The 18,264-nt window shown below is 40.3% G+C and overlaps 1 protein-coding gene across 4 annotated transcripts; it reads right to left on the bottom strand.

The window, feature by feature from the left end:
* Nucleotides 1–1,851: 1,851 nt before the first annotated feature.
* On the bottom strand, nt 1,852–9,686 carry maf-S (MAF bZIP transcription factor K). Of its 4 annotated transcripts, none has more exons than XM_089649646.1 (4): nt 9,606–9,686; nt 7,818–7,922; nt 6,079–6,300; nt 1,852–5,049 (listed from the first exon to the last, which is right to left on the bottom strand). In XM_089649646.1, the coding sequence occupies exons 2-4, from the start codon at nt 7,869–7,871 to the stop codon at nt 4,903–4,905; spliced, it is 423 nt and encodes a 140-aa protein (XP_089505772.1). In that variant the 5' UTR covers nt 7,872–7,922; nt 9,606–9,686; the 3' UTR covers nt 1,852–4,902. The 4 variants fall into 4 exon arrangements, with proteins under 4 accessions (XP_089505772.1, XP_089505774.1, XP_089505773.1 ...); XM_089649648.1 differs by having other exon boundaries at nt 7,827–7,922; XM_089649647.1 differs by having other exon boundaries at nt 9,590–9,673.
* Between the last annotated feature and the right edge of the window lie 8,578 nt (nt 9,687–18,264).

The following is an 18,264-nucleotide window of genomic DNA, read 5'->3' as shown; positions in this document are numbered from 1 at the left end:
TGCACCCAGCTAACATCGTTCATTCACTAGCCCAAAAAAATTATATACCTAATAAAAAATACTGGAATGCAGGAAAAGGAAAATAAAAAAAAAAACCCACAGCTATGCACACATCAAAATATTTATTATTTTCAAAAAGACAATGGACAGTAATACAAAACAGGGTCAGTACAACCGATGTATTGAGCATTGATTTATCATTGAAGTAGAAGATAATACTAATATATCTAAACAAAACATGAAACAGAACAAGACACAAAAAAATAAAAAGTAACAGTCTCAACTAGGAATCGAACCCAGGATTTCTGTCTTACTGCAACAACTTAATAGGATTTAATTTGACCTTGCACAAAAATACAAGAATATATACACAAAATAGCACTAGAAGTTATTCAAGTTCTCCTGCAAGGGTTTCATATAATTTTCACAGCTTTGTCGTCAGCAAACATCATTGAAAATACTGGTACTTACATGATGTAATTCTGGAGAGGTTTAAATGAACTTGTTTGATGTAATCGTGGCTTTGTTTAGCAATTTTAGTCTCCTAATACGTGGTATAAGATCGCGTCGGAATACGGATAGGTCTGAAAAGGAAAATTAATCAAATTATTAGCCAATGAAGTACATTCAGGAATCATGAACATTGTATCAAAGAACGAGAGGTTAGTACCTGTATTTAACAACGTGATCGGGTCCTTCTTTCAATTGGTGGAGATAGACCGGATATTTTATGATGATTGGAAGATTAAGCGTTGGCAACGCATTATTTTTTAATCCCAAAAGTACCGATTTTTGATTTCAATCGCGAAATGGCACACACAAACAAACGTATTTCTTGCTGCTTCTTCCTAGCACTGGATTATCGAATCCATTTGAGCAACCTTTAACACAACACGGCATTAATTTATCACCTTGAAGAATTCTAGCACGCAACATTATTTTTAGATGGGTGAAAGAAAATTCAAAATATTTACGCTATAAACCTTCAACTGACTTCAATCTGCGAAATGACGTCTTGGAAATTACCGTTATTTTTTTATCGGAGCATAACACATGTTTAGCTTCTCTTTCTGTTACACGAGTCGCTACGGTAGAGAGCGAGAGATCAAGATACAATTTTTGCTCTGAGCCAATGAGATCTGAGCTTTCAGCCACAACAGCTTTGTCTATAAGAATTTGGGTTGAGGATAACTCCTCCCATCAGGGTTACAAGGTTATGCGAGAGTTATACGCCCCTGGATGTAGTTTAGGTACTCAAATGGAGTTATTCACAAACTACAAAACTGTTAAAAATGTGCAGAAGATTTAAAGTTTATTTTTCTGATTCTTTACTCACTGTTCATTGTACTAAAAATATGCAATTCAATATGTTCATTCGTAATTAAAATGATGTTAAAAACTATCTAAAACCGCGCAATCCGAAATGGTTCCAACTGGCTACAACATTATTATGACATAGAAAACTCCACTGGCTGGTAAGACCACTGTCATCCATATTGCCCGGCGTGACGTCAACGCCACCATATTCACAAATAAAAATGAACATGTCATTTTGGCGGCAAATCGAAAATGGCACATTTTAGAATATTTATTCGTCAACGTAAGAATAAAATAAAAATATCTTCATTATCGTAATTTTTTTCCAGAAGTAAAAAGTACCCTATTGGGGATGCTATAGTCCTATTGGCTCCAGTTAGGAAGGGGAAGTTCACTCTTGTACGACATATTTATATTTAAAAAAAAATTACATTACTTGGCTTCTTTAGAGTCACCTTAGAAAGATTTTGGAATTATTAATAAATAAACAAAAAACCACATTATTCATTATTTAAAATAATTTTTATTTACCAGAAATCATCAAACACTTTATGACATATATAATAAATTACAAATGGTTTTTTTCAGTATTGATTTGAGTAAAGCAAGTCCATCCTCCCACAGGTCGGTAAGGATAAGAGAAGAGGGATTCGGATAAGGATTCGACATAAACCTTAAGACCTTGTGCAGACAGGTTTGCACAATGCACAATAAACCGTAGCGAACATTACTTTTCTGCGCAGGGTCTTACAGCACCCGGTTTACGTCGAATCCTTAAGCTGGGATTCCATCTGCTCTATTTCATAGAAGCTACAAAGTACATTTCTGCAGAATAGAAACCTAAAGATGAATCGACTTCAAATTTCGTTCTATAATTTGATGAGATGAGAACGCGCTATTACCGAACAGTGTGACAGCGACTAACTAACATAAAAATATCATTAAAAAAACTACAGAGAATGGTTTGAAAAAAGACAAGATGAGGTATAAACTATGATTATTACAAAATGAACAATTATTTTTATTTAGTACTAGCTAAAGTCCCCGGCATGGCCCGGGCTTTATGCAGAGTTTTACGAAATCTAATGCAGATAAGTGACTTTCCTCTTGTTTTGAAGATCAAGTGTACAAAATTTCATCAATCTCGGAATAAAACTGTAGAATTTGTTATGAAAGCAAATGTTGTAAGGAATTTAACTTTAAAATCCATTGAAATGCGCTAGTAATTGAACCCACAAATTTCTTATGGAAAAGGTAGACATTTATTTGGTTTAGTATTTTAAAAGAAAGACAAATAACTCTGCAGTGGGAACCTGAAACATCTGTCCATTCGGCTACTAACTGGTTATGAATACTTTACAGGAGATAAAAGAGAGTAAAAAGTCAAAATTTTGGAATGTTAATAATTATGTATTTACAAAACTCGGTTCAATTTGGGAGACGGATATTGGTACTGCTGCCCTTGGTACCATCATTGGATAACCGACACTTCTGTCACCCCACGTGGCAAGTTATGGCCGGTAACTTGGCAGGGGTGCTCGGGTTCATGTGCACCAGCTACGTGGCAGGCGGATCACGAGCGGCCGGATTAGAGGAGACCCTGTCACCTCTCCAGGTGGACTCTTTCCACCCAACGTCTTGTACCGCAGTGGTAAGGATGGATTCATGTCGTTCCTGATCTTCTAATTACTACTCACCCCTCATAGCTCTTCCTTCTCAGAACTTCCTCTCTTTCCTTTATAATAAGTGCTCCTGAGCGCCAAAGAACCAGCAAAATTTCCGACATGGCTAATCACAATAAGAAACTCCGTTCAGTTATCACATCTCACAAAGATCTCATACGATGGGTACCTACTAAGCATGCGTAACTTGCATTGCGTCTGTGCCTATGTTCATAGCAGTTCGTTTTCGATTGCGATCCATAATTTTACTACTTTGTCGGGATCATCTGCGAACAGTCGAAAGCGTGGGTACATACGATTCATTCCCAATATTAACATGATCGCGGACGGCGATCTTGCTTTTACCACCACACCGCAAGGAACAGTTTGTTCAGTAACATATTAAACGGGAATGCGTGTGCATGATATTGTTGTTGATATTGTGTCTTCAATTTAACATGCACAATTTACAGCCAATATTCCTCTCACAGCTCTCTTCGAAACAAGTTACAAAATGTTATTATTAGATGAGTGATTAGTTTTTGTCTCGCAATGATGATGAATTTTAAAGGGAGGTTTTCGGAAAAAGATACGAAATCTAGTGAATTTTGAGCAATGGTGTAATCATAAATTTTGTTCAGTGGTCATGTATCAACAAGATCGTCATAGAGGTTTTCGCCAAACGAAAGGAGCGGAGAACAGATCTTCTTTATAAAAAGGTATATATCGAATTTTGAATTTATTTAGTTGGCTAAAGAAGGAAGTAGCATTTTTACATTTAAACAATAAAACATTTATCTGAATTAGTTGGATTTCGGTACAAAGTTATACATATTTATATAACATCTTTTATGCTTGTACTATCATGTAGAATCACCTCAACTTAGCGCACTTGACCCCTAAACACTTTGTATAATTATATATATAGGACTAATTAAAAATATTACTAATACAGCAACTTTTATTTTATTCCGAGTCACATATACACAATTACATACTTAATATTATTAATATTACAATATAATTTCTCTCCACAATATCAAAATTTTCATTTGTAAAAATACAATACAATGAAACTCTCTTATAAACTTCTTATGTGGAAAAATTTTATATGTGGGGTAAAATGATATTTTTTCTTCAAATTTTTGACTTCAAGTGTTTGAAAAAATAGAACTTCTTAACTCTTAAGGCGATGCACTGCGGTAAAATCACATGTTTTTGATTTGATCGCTTAAAACAAATTGCGAGTAGAACAAATCTTGGCCTTTGAAATAATCAAGTACTAGTTTTTTTGATAAGCCTAGAAAAAAATAAAGAATCAGGCCTAGAAAAAATGCTTTGAAGTGCAAAATCTCCTACTTATTAACCCATTCTAGAATGTGGGTTTTATTGTATAATGTGGAAAATTAAGTTCTTTAGCTTACGATCTGAAAACATTTTAATATTTGTGCCTGAACTTCACAAAATAGAATAAAACACGCATTTTGGCGATGTTTTTACTTTGCATAAATCAAAACAGACAGCTGGTGTTACGCAAGAATTTAAATCTTATCGCCATATACATAAGGAGTGTTATTGTTAGCAGCCCGATTCCAAACCTTACACGACGTGGTCAATCGTGTCAATAATCCATGTGCCAAATAAAAATAGTAACTGCCAATATTTACAATGTAGAGCCGACAGGACATGTGTTTTCCATGCACTGACAATGCTTCATACCGGTAACGATAATGTGAGAAGTTTTCTATGGCCCAGCCAAAATATCGGGACACTGCACCTAAAGGGTTAACCATGTAAACTTATTATGAAGGAATCTTATAAGAGGGTTTCACTGTTATTGAACAACGAATGCATCACAAAATTTTATATCTAGCTCTTATATTAAAATATATCTTATGTCGGTGGTTTGTTAGAAACGGTTTGTTCATGGCATGACTTGAAGTTCGGGAGGTAGCGGGATACTTTTGTGTACGGCAAACCTTTTGAGGGCTTCGTACTTGGCTCGGAGCGCTGAAATTTCATCTCTCATTCTGTTGTTGTCATCTTGCATTACCTCCATATCGCGCCATTCCTGTAAAAACACAAAAAATTGTGTTATTTAATTTTGAAAGGGATTCCTTAGTTATCTAAGGTTCGGTATATCAGTCGGTCTGCGTTCTCGCTATGTGCGACATTCCTTGCTCAAATTTAAGCAGGCTAAATCGGCCGCTCAAGCTTTGGTAAGCCACGGATTAGTTCACGTTTTAGACGGCGTTGCACTAGCAGTAACAAATATCAAATATGACATTTACGTAAGTAATTACACACTTCCATCTCACCGAAATTTACGTAAATTGCCTAATTTTATCACTATGGACTAGTATGTTCATCAGATGAGGAATGTTGATGTTATTAATTAATAATCATTCTAAAATAGACAAATAGTCTGGTAAGGTATTATAAGAAGGATTTTTCAACAACAGGACAGTTTCTTTGTCATAATTTCATGAAAAGTGCTCTGATTTTAACAAAATGAATACTATTTTAAATTAGTATCCTCGCATTTATAGCACCATGCTGATTGAAGTCGGGAACTTTATCAAAAAATCAATTCATAAATTAAACCAGCCTAAAACATTAAGATATTTTTAACGATCCGGATTTTCGTGATGACGTTAGACAGCATAGATGTTCCATTCACGTAGGCAGTTGTTTGGTTTTACAAAGAAAAACACATTCCTTTATAAAATCATAGACAATACGTGTAGCATTGCTGATATCTAGGCTTATGACCTGTATACGGATTGTGTTCCTAGCCGCGCTAAGCTCCACATTCCAACCAAGTCAAGCCTAAAATCAACTGATATACTGGGCCTGTTTTTATCCCATTTTCCTAAATAATTTAAGCAAACTGCTCATGGCTAAGTTTCCTCTATTCTTCAATGTTTTCTACATATAAAATAGTCCTATATAGATAGGACTCGGCAAATAGTTTTCTTCTGCTTCATAACATTTGGCTCATTTATATAGTGCCATTTTCGTGGAGCGCTGATCGACTTAAGGGCGCCATTTACTCACATCCTTATTAAGAACAGACTAATAGTTAGAGTTCATTTATTACCTGTGTCTTTTCCGTTTCAAGTTCATCCTTTTGCTCGATACGTTTGACACGACAGCTAGCAGCATAGCCTCTGTTCTTCAATGTCCTCCTTCTCTGTTTCATGCGAGCGACCTGCTCACGGCTCAACCCTCGCTGCTTCAGGCGACGATTCAGCTCACGGACGCTAACAGATACCAGCTCTCCATCGCTGATATCTGCACAAACGGACGGTGATAATGGCGGCTGTAAACCAAACAAAATTAGTTAGAATTCTGTGAAACCCGTACAGGAAATGTTGAGAGTTTGGCAAGTTTTTCTCAACGGGATGAAGAAACTCCAATTTATATTTTTATTTATAAAATACATGGTTTGTTTAATTGACATTTAGAAGAAATACATTTAATCATTATACTAGGCAACTGCCTGTTTCATGGTGACCAATATATTATAGTAATTTTTAGTAAAGGGTAAACAATGTAAAGTAAGATTTTGGGCCTTAGTAATAAACGGGTTTCAAACCCTACAGGGCAAAATATACAGAACCATCCCTCTGATGTATGGTATTGAGGCATGAAACTGACAGAGAAAGGACAGAATTAGACTGAATACGTAGAACTGGGATACCTTAGATGCATATTTAATAAAATCATAGATAATAAAAACTCGGGAGATATACGCACAGCGCGCACAGTTTGGTCTTAACTCGTCGACAGTCGGCTTGCCTCCACGCTTTATAATAATCAGAGATGTGCAAAATGGGTACCCAAAACCATTTGAAATGCAAAATGGAACTGGGTCAAAAATTTTCCATTTGAAAATGCAAAATGGGTTTTAGAAAAGCATTTCAAATGCAAAATGCAAAATACCTATTTTCAAAATGCATTGAAAATGCAAAATGGTTTCTTAGGTCAAACAATTAAAATAATTATAGAATTTTTAAACAATTTTGTCATTTAATAATGGACATCAATGTAGAACAAACATATTACATGATGGTAAATCCAAAAATACCACGACTACAGATTATGAAACCACAAAAAATTTGCGCGGGACTAATGTCGCCAACGTAATAACGTAGAAACTGCTATCTAACATTTAATATTACAGCGTTACAGCCCTATGTTCAGGACCTATTTGAATCAGTAATTTTTGTAATGGTATCACTCAATTGCCAGGGCTCCTACCAGGGAGCAACTTGACAAATGTAAATTATCTCTCATAGCGAGGTTGAGGACCGACTGATATTTGGGGGTTATGAAAAAAGATGAGTGGAGATAGTAGGAAGAATGTTGCAAAAAAAGCATTTAAAATGGAAAATGTATTGAGAAAAGCATTTAAAATGCAAAATGCAAAATGGTTTTTAGAAAAGCATTTAAAATGCAAAATGGAAAATACCAATTTTGCATTTTGCATTTCCATTTGAAATGGATTTATTTGAAATAAAGCACATCTCTGATAATAATATAGTAAATAATGAATGTATTATTTGTATAGCGCCGTTTTCGTGAGAAAATCACCTCAAGGGCGCTCCCTCCATGTTTCTATAATCTGTGGGTATCATAGCATGTATGACCGAATCAGGAATGAGATCTGAATCATGAGGAGCAGATAGATGGAGAAAGGAGCGGCATAACAATTCATAACAATGTACGACTTGCAATGGGGTAGGAGAAAATGTCAGGGACACCCAGAGAATACATTAAATACTTAATTATATATTTACCAACACTGGTAGGTACTAAAATCGTTGTGACACATACAAAGCTCACCAGAGAAGACCTTCTCTCTCCATTTCTCTTCATTTCCTGTGGCATCTCGCTTTCTAGTTTCCCACTGAAACTCTGCCAGTTTAAGAATCAATCCAGCTAAAATCATAAATCATTGCATTAATTTCATAAATACATATCTGCAGAAGTTCGTTTTCAAGTTGTATTCATAGACAGTTCACACCGATGACATTACAAATCATACAGACACGTTGTAGAGATCTCAAAGTGGCAAGTAAAAGATACGGTAAATTGCAGTACTTTCGATTTAGTACTAAAAGGCATGAAAGTTACTGAAGTTGTGTACTATCTCTAACCAAATTGCGTATATGACTGCCAAAATGACATTGGGTTTGATGAGAAAGTGTTTCCATTACACAGCAAACACCAGTGCTAAGGAATAATTTATTATCATAAATAATTCAATGGTTGTTGGATCTAGGCAGGACTGATTCCGAAATGATACTAAAAAATGTAATTTGAAATCACTAACTCTATGTATCTTTTTTATGTATCTTTTTATGTATCTTCGTTTTAACATACTTATTTTAGCTAGTCTTAAATCCTGTATTTGTCTAGGATAACTTGAAACCTGTAAATTTGACTGTCCTGAAACGGGAATCCTTCCTAGTTGGACAGTCAAAATCATAAAATGTAATCAATATTATAAAAAATAAATAAATAAATTATTTCTATTGTTGCCTGAAGATTTTCAGCACCATTATAGATAGTGTGATAGCGAACGTAGCAACATATAAGTATAAGGACAACATACTGGACCTATAGCTGTTTCGTTCATACACACATATTCTTTGAACGTCCACCAGTGTCATACTCTAATGAATGTCTGAAGTGTTTTTGTTTCTTGTTACATTTTATGAGACAATAACGTGTCTATATGTTTGTAATGTCATTGGTTCAAACCCTAAGCTATTCAAGCAACTACTCACAGGGTCGGCCCTAAGCCAAACGGCACCTGGCACTAGTAAAAACCTCAAGGAAGCCGTATCAGGCATTAGTTATTCAATTGGCTTCAATTGTGTCTGCACAGGACCGGCCCTGACTACTCAATATGGATAGAAACTCACTGAGGGAGCTGGTAGGATTGTTAACAGGACATTGTCACCTCACACACACCTGACACAAGCAGATATTGCAGAGCGTGAAAAGGATACACTAATAGCTGGAGGAAATTTAAACAGGATGAAGAAACATCCATTCATCTACATATAGTGCATATGCCCCGCATTGATCGGAAGAAGCCTCAGATACACAGGGAGTTGAATGCTATGTTGTGGAACCAGAATAAATGCCCAAAACCCTGATAATAACGCTGGGGAACTAAATAAAGGACAGAACTTAACAATCCACATCACAAAACTCGTGCAAAAACATTTGAAATTGAGAGAATCGAATTCGGTTCAAACAAATTTGCGTTTATACGCATTGTGCATAATATAGTAACGTAGAGATCAACGCCGTTCGAGAATAGTCTAGAATGTTTGAACTGAATTACTAAGCAAATTGTATTTGTTGGTCAATGTCCCGTTTATAATGAACGATGATGAATAGAAGTAGAAATAAGAAGTAGAACTTAGAAGAAAGTTTAAAAAATAAAGAATAACAGTAAAAGAAGTAGACTAGTAGAACAAAGTTGAACGATAATAACAGATGTTAATGTGAATTTAATAGTTTATATATAAATATAAATATGTCAAAAATAATGTGAAACATTCGAACGGCGTTATACTTAAAAGAAAACTAACATAAACTTATAAATACCAAAATAATGGTTGAACTCCACACAAAATTGCACACAATCATTCACAATGGTAAACGTCAAACTTCAGAAATACGTAAATATTTGCCATAGAAAAAATAAATTTTAGATAGTGTAAACAAACATTTCCATAGAAAAGGCATGCAGATAATTATGGCTATAAAAATTCTGCGTAGGTGATATTGAAGTAGCCATGGGTGACTCTTTATAAGAGCAGCAATCACGGTACCAATATTTTCGTACAACTTGATATGTCCCTAGGTATCCATGTGACTTGAATTCACAGAAAGGCCAAAGCAACCACGTGCGCCTGCATCTGTCTCTGTGATTTTACACGCAGATGGAGGCGGCAGTCGGATATTATTAGACCTTAAGTATTTAGTAAAGGGCCCGGCCGGAAATCGCAATAAAAATTTAGAAAGCCAACTCAAGCAATACACCCATTAGTCGGCAGATTTATCTCTAGACCCTCATTAAGTAGTAATTCTGAAATGGGAACGTTAAGCCAGCGACCCGGCAATAAAACAAACCTTCGCCCAAGGCTGGCTACATTGTAATTGTTTGAAGGTCATATTTAAAAACGTAATTTTAAAATATTGAACATTAAGTATAAATCTAGATGTAAGAGTAATTGTCAACTTAGATTAGAAATTTAATTGCAACCAGATATTAATTATGTGTATGCATGCATAATGTTAAGATACTTAAATATATATTAAGATTTTGAACCGTAAGTTAGTACGAATCAGCCAGACAGCGCAATCTAGCGGTGAGAATGGCGATGCCAGCGCCACGGACTCAGCCAACGCACCGAAGTGGTGTAAAGGGGAACCACTATAGTTCAGCACCCCACCACAGGCGCGCTACGGTCACCGGATTGCGCGGGTGAATACCACTGATTTTAAGCTCTCGACAGTCACGCTCTCGCCTCTCAGGAGTCACCATCTCGCGTCCGCCGAGAAACCTCTTGCCCTCCCCCTTGGAGCGGTCACCGAGGCTTCTCCCGTAACCCCGCGAACTTCCGCCCAGGAAGCCAGAGTGGTCGCCAGACTTCCGCCCAGGAAGCTGCCCTCTCAGAAGTCGCTGCCTGCCGACTCCGCCCTTCGGAGCCGTGGCCCAAGCTGAACTGATTCCGCCCTTCGGAACCAGCCCAAGTTACCGCTTTTTGTGTATCAGTGATAAGTGCGAAGGTGTAGTACGCGGTTCCAGAATCATCGTAAAGGGAAGTGCCTGAACAATTTTTGCATATTTATCTCGTAACGTGACCCAACTTTTAAGACATTGAATGAACAATAATTTAGGATTAAGAAAAAGGACAATTAATTTTAAGAATTACAATTTAAAACTATCACTAAGCTAGATTAAGACTAACCCTTCTTTATACATTTTTTTTAAATAAATTTTAATCGTGTTCGAACTTAAGTAACTTCTTTTTTTTTGTACTCGTTCCTCCTTATCTTTTACCTGAATAATATTAATTATTAACTTCCCTTAAGTATAGATTTAACAATTGGCGCCCAACGTGGGGCTTACCGGCTTTTAGGCTGGTAGAAGTATAAGTGCATACTTCCGATTCCCGACCCTGAGATTAGAGCAATTAATTCAAAAGGAGGAACGATTTTCATAATTTGTAAAATAATTTATTCGCCCACAACCTCGTTAGAATCTAGGATAAGATTTTCAGGTTATTTATAATTTTGTTTAATTTTAAGTGGCAATTTTGATTTATGTTTTAAAGTATTTTTTCGTCTCTATAATATGTACATCCGGGTTTAATACTTCCCATATCAAAAGAGTATTTGGCGCCCAAAAATCTTAGTAATAGTTTAGGTACAGATTTGTTTTTAATTTAGGTATTGCTTTTTTATTTAGGTGTAGTTTTAATTAATTTAGGTATTGATTTTTTTTTATTAATTTAGGTATAGATTTTTTAAAAATTAAATTAGGTATATATATTTTTTTTTAAATTTAGGAATAGATTTTACTTTTAGACAATTTAGAATATTTTGAAAAATGGCGTCAGCTAGCACCCGGACTACGCGAGCGGCCACAGCAGAAGTTAGTCAGGCGACAGGAGCGGTAGAAACTCTCCCACAGCCTCCCCCAAGAATGGAGAACAAGGGTCAGACCACGTGCCAATCAAGACTTCTGGAAGACCGATTCGGAGGTCTAGCGGAAGAGGACCCGGAAGTATTCATTTCCGCGTGCGAGGATTATTTTAATTATACAAGCTGCTCACCTGCAACGAAGGTCGAGAAGGCAGTTACCAGGTTGCAAGGGGAAGCGCAAAAATGGTGGCTGCCACATTCACGCGGACGGTGGAGTTGGGAAGATTTTACGGCCCAGCTACGCAGGCGCTACGGCGTAGATGGAGCCAGAACATCGCTCATTGTCACGTTGTATGGGGATCAACAACGGAGCAACGAGAGTGGCGTATGCTTCTTACGACGGAAGCGAGCCGTTTACGAACGCGTTTTTGGACAAGCGGGCATGGACGAGTTGTGCCCAGAGCTGATAGGGCTGATGACGCCCCGCTACAGGGAACTGCTGGAGGCGGGCCTTATCTTCGGGGCTTACACGATGGAGACTCTTACCTCGCGTGTTAACCTCATAGATTTTCCAAAGGAGCCACTATTCCGTACGCCGCCACCCCAACCTCAGGAAAGGGGAGATAGACGCGGTAACGACCGCGATAGAAGAGAACCGCTAGACCCCTGGTGTCAATTTTGTCCAGGGAGACATTGGAATAGAGATTGCCCAGAACGTCTGCCCCGCAGGGCGGGAAACTGGCAGAGCCCGGGCGCCGAACAGGTCGGACAACGTCGCGCCTAGGGCCCCCAGATGTTTACCAGCGTACCCCACGAGAAGGGCGAACTGGACCACAAACCACTCAAGAGTCTCCTCAATGTTCCTTTGCCTACGTTCCAGTCAGGGAACCCCCACCTCACACGCGCGCGCCCATTACACCGGATAATGCCTTTACTATTGCGCAATTTAATTTCACACCTCAAGAGCCGCTGGCCGGGCCAAGTGGCCTGGATATGTACTCAGTCTCTACTACGTTAGACGGAGCACCCGATATATTGCAAGAAAACACCCAACGCGCACTTCTGACGGATATAACGCAACATGAGTTTAACCACGTGCCGCCGCTAATAAGTACGTACAGCCCAGATATACCTAACCAAGCGGTCATAGTATCAAATATGCCCGAGATGGAAACTCATTCCACATATCCAACGTGCAACACAGCAACAGCCGAAAGTGTTACCCTCATGCCTCGTATTCGAGTTAAGATTCAAGGGCGAGATTTCGAAGCACTCATCGATTCGGCAGCCTCCCATAACCTCGTAAGGGCCGAACTAGTTTCAGTCGATAAATGCGAGAAATCATCGCTTAACACAATAAACTTGGCCCACGCATCCGCGTCAATGGCTATTTTAGCGAAGACAACACTGCACTGGACCATACAGGAAAGGGAGCTCGAAGATAATTTCTTGGTTATAGACGGATTACGGGAAGCCCTAATCTTAGGAAACGCTTGGCTTACCGCTCAGAGAGCCGTGGTGGACTTCTACAGGGGATGTTTGCACTTTGGCCGTGGCGAACGGCTGAGTACTCATCTAATCCCACGACGCCAGCCAACCAGTCAATGGAATGCTGAACTGCCGGAGATACCTAACCTCCCCGACGCCCAGAAACGGGCAGTTACCAATTTATTGACTGAATTCGAAGAGCTTTTCCGGCCATATGCAGGGCCAGCGCCTCTGCAACCACATGTCATTCACCTAAAGGATAAAAACCCAATTCGCATTGCCCCGCACCGGTTGTCCGATGCAAAGAAGAAAGCGTTATACGATCAGCTAGAAGGAATGCTGGCGGATGGAGTGATAGAAGCCAGTAGATCGCCATATTGCTTCCCCGTCGTGATGGCTCCCCGGAAGGGACGGAATGGATTCCGATTTTGCATTGATTATCGTCGTTTGAACGACGTTACTGAAGGAGAAATATCACCACTACCTATTATCCACGAAACACTAAAGGATCTCGGGACAGCCAAGGTGTTCACCACCTTAGATTTAACGAAGGGTTATTGGCAGGTGCCGATGGACCCAGAATCGAAGCACCTGACTGCGTTTGCTACCCCTGATGGTGCATGTTACCAATTTAGAGTTATGCCTTTCGGGCTCAAGGGCGCCCCAGGAACGTTTCAACGTCAAATGAGTCAAGAGGTACTTGCCGGCTACCTTAGAGAATTTTGCATGGTTTATATTGACGATGTTGTGATATTCTCTCCCGACTTACAAAGTCACCTGTACCACCTGAGGCTGGTCTTCGAACGACTCCAACACTTTGGGCTCCGTTGTGCCCCAAAAAAATGCAACCTAATCGCTGAAAAAATCGATTATTTAGGCCATACGGTCAGCGCCAGGGGTAACCAACCACAACCTATTCATGAGCAAGCGATAGCTGCCGCCACGCCTCCCCGGACACGAAAAGAGCTAAGAGGATTTTTAGGATTATGCAACTGGCTGCGGGAGTACGTCCCTCGATTTTCGGAGCTAGCATCCCCAATGACAGACCTGCTTAACACACGTAGGAACTTCCGTTGGACCCCAGCCGCCCAGGATGCCATGACGAGGATCCAAAAAGCGCTTAGTGGCCCGCTCACGCTGGCTCGACCGGATTTTAGCCGAGAATTTATTATTCAAACGGATGCGAGTAAGTTTGGAATATCGGCTGTGATGTACCATTCCCGCCCAGATGGAGGGAGAGACGTTATTTCCTACGCTAGTGCAAAGTTTACTGAAGCCGAACAACGTCTACACTCAAACGAACAAGAAGCGTTGGCAGCTGTATGGGCGATCAAGCGATATAGGCCATATATCGAAGGTAGACACTTCAGACTTCGGACTGATAACCAGGCTCTAACGTGGCTGCATAACGCTAAGGACCAACGAGCCAAACTGATGCGCTGGGCGTTGCTTCTTCAGGAGTTCGACTTCACGCTGGAACATTGCCCAGGGAGGAATAATGAATTACCCGATGCCTTATCTCGCCAGCCCAGCGATACGTACATAAATCCCGACATAGAGGAATTGGACCGAATGATGTACCCCACGCACGACAGCGGCACTGAAGTATCCGGTGCTCAGGTGATGCACGTGGAAGTCGCTCAGGAGAGCGATTCCCCACTCCAGGAGGTGGAAGGCCAGAACCGGGAGAGCAATGACACGCCGATTAACTTAGCATTAACAGAAGAAATCAGAGAACGGCAGAGAACGGACCCAGAAACTCAACAGAAACTTAGGCGGCTACGCCAAATTAGCGCGCGACAAGCTCCCAGTGCACAAGATCGTCGCTACATGCGAAGTTACGAGCGAATGGGCGATTACCTCTGGAGAAGAAGGAACCACAACGAGCCCCAGTTGGTAGTACCAACCAGTATGATTAGCAAAGTTATCACCGCCTACCATAATAGTTCTGTGGCCGGACACCCGGGAGCAAAGGAGACCCTTAGGGCGGCTCAAGCCCACTATTTCTGGCCTAACATGCGCACTGATGTAGAAAAACATGTTCAAGCATGCATGGTGTGCTTAACTACACGAGCCCGGCCAATACGCCCCGCAGCTCCTTTTGGCAGTACCCAAGCTTCAAATCCGTTCGAACTCGTGGCCATCGACTTGATGGGACCATATCCCACGACCGCCAGAGGGAAACGATTCATCTTAGTGGTTACAGATCTCTTCACTAGATGGGTTGAAGCCTTCCCGATTCGTTCGAGTAAAGCCCCGCAGTTAGTAACGCTGTTAGAGACAGAGGTTTTCAACCGATTCGGTTACCCTCGAGCCTTGCTCACCGACAACGGTCCCCAGTTCAGAAACGCCTTGTGGAGCCAAGCCATCGAGCGTTGGCAATGCCTGCATTGGACTACAGCCATATACCACGCCCGAGCAAACGTTACGGAACGGCGCAATCAAGAAATAAAAAAAGGATTACGAATCTACCTTCAAGGACAGGCTCACGCGCAATGGGATGCCCATATACCCACGCTCCTCGGGGCCCTGCGTGGCCGCCAGAACGCCGCCACAGGGATAACACCTAGCCAAGCTCTTCTAGGTTACGACCTCCCCCGACCCGGCGAGTGGATGGTGCACACGTCTGATGAATTTACGAACCCGGCAAGTACCGCACGCCAGCGCGCAGAACAAGACCAAGCAATCAGGGACTCCCAACGAAAGTACAGTGAGGGCTATGCCCCGCCGGTTGAAGAGAGATCTAATTACGAGACGGGTCAAAAGGTCTTTATGAGGGAACACCCTCAATCAGACCTGGCAGCGGGATTCCACGCGGGTTTTGCCCCCACGTGGAGTGGACCTCATAAAATTCTAATACCTACAGGCCGAGGCAATATCTACTGGATCGAACGCAGAGGGAAACCATGTAAAGTACACGCGGACCAACTGCGTCCAGCACCCAGGCCAGAAGGACAGACGCCAAGCGATACCTAGTTCTTATATAACTTATACCAATATCAATATCGTAATAGTAATGTTAAATTTAGGTTGTTAGGTTAATAGCGTAGCAATAGTAAAGTTAATGATAGCTAATAAGTTAATTATAATCTCCCTGTGAATTCAAGTCAAACAAACCGGGGGCGATTGATATGTCCCTAGGTATCCATGTGACTTGAATTCACAGAAAGGCCAAAGCAACCACGTGCGCCTGCATCTGTCTCTGTGATTTTACACGCAGATGGAGGCGGCAGTCGGATATTATTAGACCTTAAGTATTTAGTAAAGGGCCCGGCCGGAAATCGCAATAAAAATTTAGAAAGCCAACTCAAGCAATACACCCATTAGTCGGCAGATTTATCTCTAGACCCTCATTAAGTAGTAATTCTGAAATGGGAACGTTAAGCCAGCGACCCGGCAATAAAACAAACCTTCGCCCAAGGCTGGCTACATTGTAATTGTTTGAAGGTCATATTTAAAAACGTAATTTTAAAATATTGAACATTAAGTATAAATCTAGATGTAAGAGTAATTGTCAACTTAGATTAGAAATTTAATTGCAACCAGATATTAATTATGTGTATGCATGCATAATGTTAAGATACTTAAATATATATTAAGATTTTGAACCGTAAGTTAGTACGAATCAGCCAGACAGCGCAATCTAGCGGTGAGAATGGCGATGCCAGCGCCACGGACTCAGCCAACGCACCGAAGTGGTGTAAAGGGGAACCACTATAGTTCAGCACCCCACCACAGGCGCGCTACGGTCACCGGATTGCGCGGGTGAATACCACTGATTTTAAGCTCTCGACAGTCACGCTCTCGCCTCTCAGGAGTCACCATCTCGCGTCCGCCGAGAAACCTCTTGCCCTCCCCCTTGGAGCGGTCACCGAGGCTTCTCCCGTAACCCCGCGAACTTCCGCCCAGGAAGCCAGAGTGGTCGCCAGACTTCCGCCCAGGAAGCTGCCCTCTCAGAAGTCGCTGCCTGCCGACTCCGCCCTTCGGAGCCGTGGCCCAAGCTGAACTGATTCCGCCCTTCGGAACCAGCCCAAGTTACCGCTTTTTGTGTATCAGTGATAAGTGCGAAGGTGTAGTACGCGGTTCCAGAATCATCGTAAAGGGAAGTGCCTGAACAATTTTTGCATATTTATCTCGTAACGTGACCCAACTTTTAAGACATTGAATGAACAATAATTTAGGATTAAGAAAAAGGACAATTAATTTTAAGAATTACAATTTAAAACTATCACTAAGCTAGATTAAGACTAACCCTTCTTTATACATTTTTTTTAAATAAATTTTAATCGTGTTCGAACTTAAGTAACTTCTTTTTTTTTGTACTCGTTCCTCCTTATCTTTTACCTGAATAATATTAATTATTAACTTCCCTTAAGTATAGATTTAACAAACTAAAAGAGTCGACTGATATATCAATAGAGAAAACTATGCTAGCCGGATACGGCTGAGTGTGCCGTTACTCCTACCACTCCTAGCTCCCCACCAAAGCGTTTAATCGTAGGACTCTCCGTACCGGTATGCCGCCCCGTAAAACGAAATAAATACGACGCTAGGCAGTTAGTTTTTGTAGGTACATATATATTTTTTTCTAGTTGGACCTTCCTCATTGTTCTACTTCCATCTCCTTTTCCGTGGTTTGGAAATAGAGTTTGCTGTTTTTGGTGTACTTCTTAGATAAGAGGGTGTTAATGGTTCAAAATAAAAAATTACAATTATCTAAATCCGGCCTATTTTTGTACTGTTGTGGAAGATAGAGGTTGCAAATTTGGGTTTTGCTTCTGTGATAAGGGAGTGAAATTGGTTCAAAATATTTTTTTATTCAAATCCGCACTAATTTCGTAAATGGACCCTTTCATTTCATAATTGGACCTTATTAATTTCATCCATTTTTCTGAGATTTGGGAAAAAGGTTGATGTTTAGGGTATGCTTCTGAGTTAAGGACCTGATAGTTGAACACTGGACCTTTCATAGTTGAACCCTCCTTAATTCTTAATAAGGCCCTCCTCATTTTTCAACAACTGTCCCCTTTTCTATGGGGTGGAGATAAAGGGTTGCTGTTTTGGGTTTTCTTCTGAGATAAGGGGGAGAGTGGTTTATTTATGTAAGGGGGTGAAAGTGGTTCAA

This window comes from Hesperophylax consimilis, chromosome 30 (genome assembly GCF_061612785.1).
Source record: "Hesperophylax consimilis isolate HC1 chromosome 30, BYU_Hcon_1.0, whole genome shotgun sequence".
Lineage (NCBI taxonomy): Eukaryota > Metazoa > Arthropoda > Insecta > Trichoptera > Limnephilidae > Hesperophylax > Hesperophylax consimilis.
Note: the sequence above shows the minus strand (reverse complement) of the source record. Positions and strands in the feature narration are given on the sequence as shown.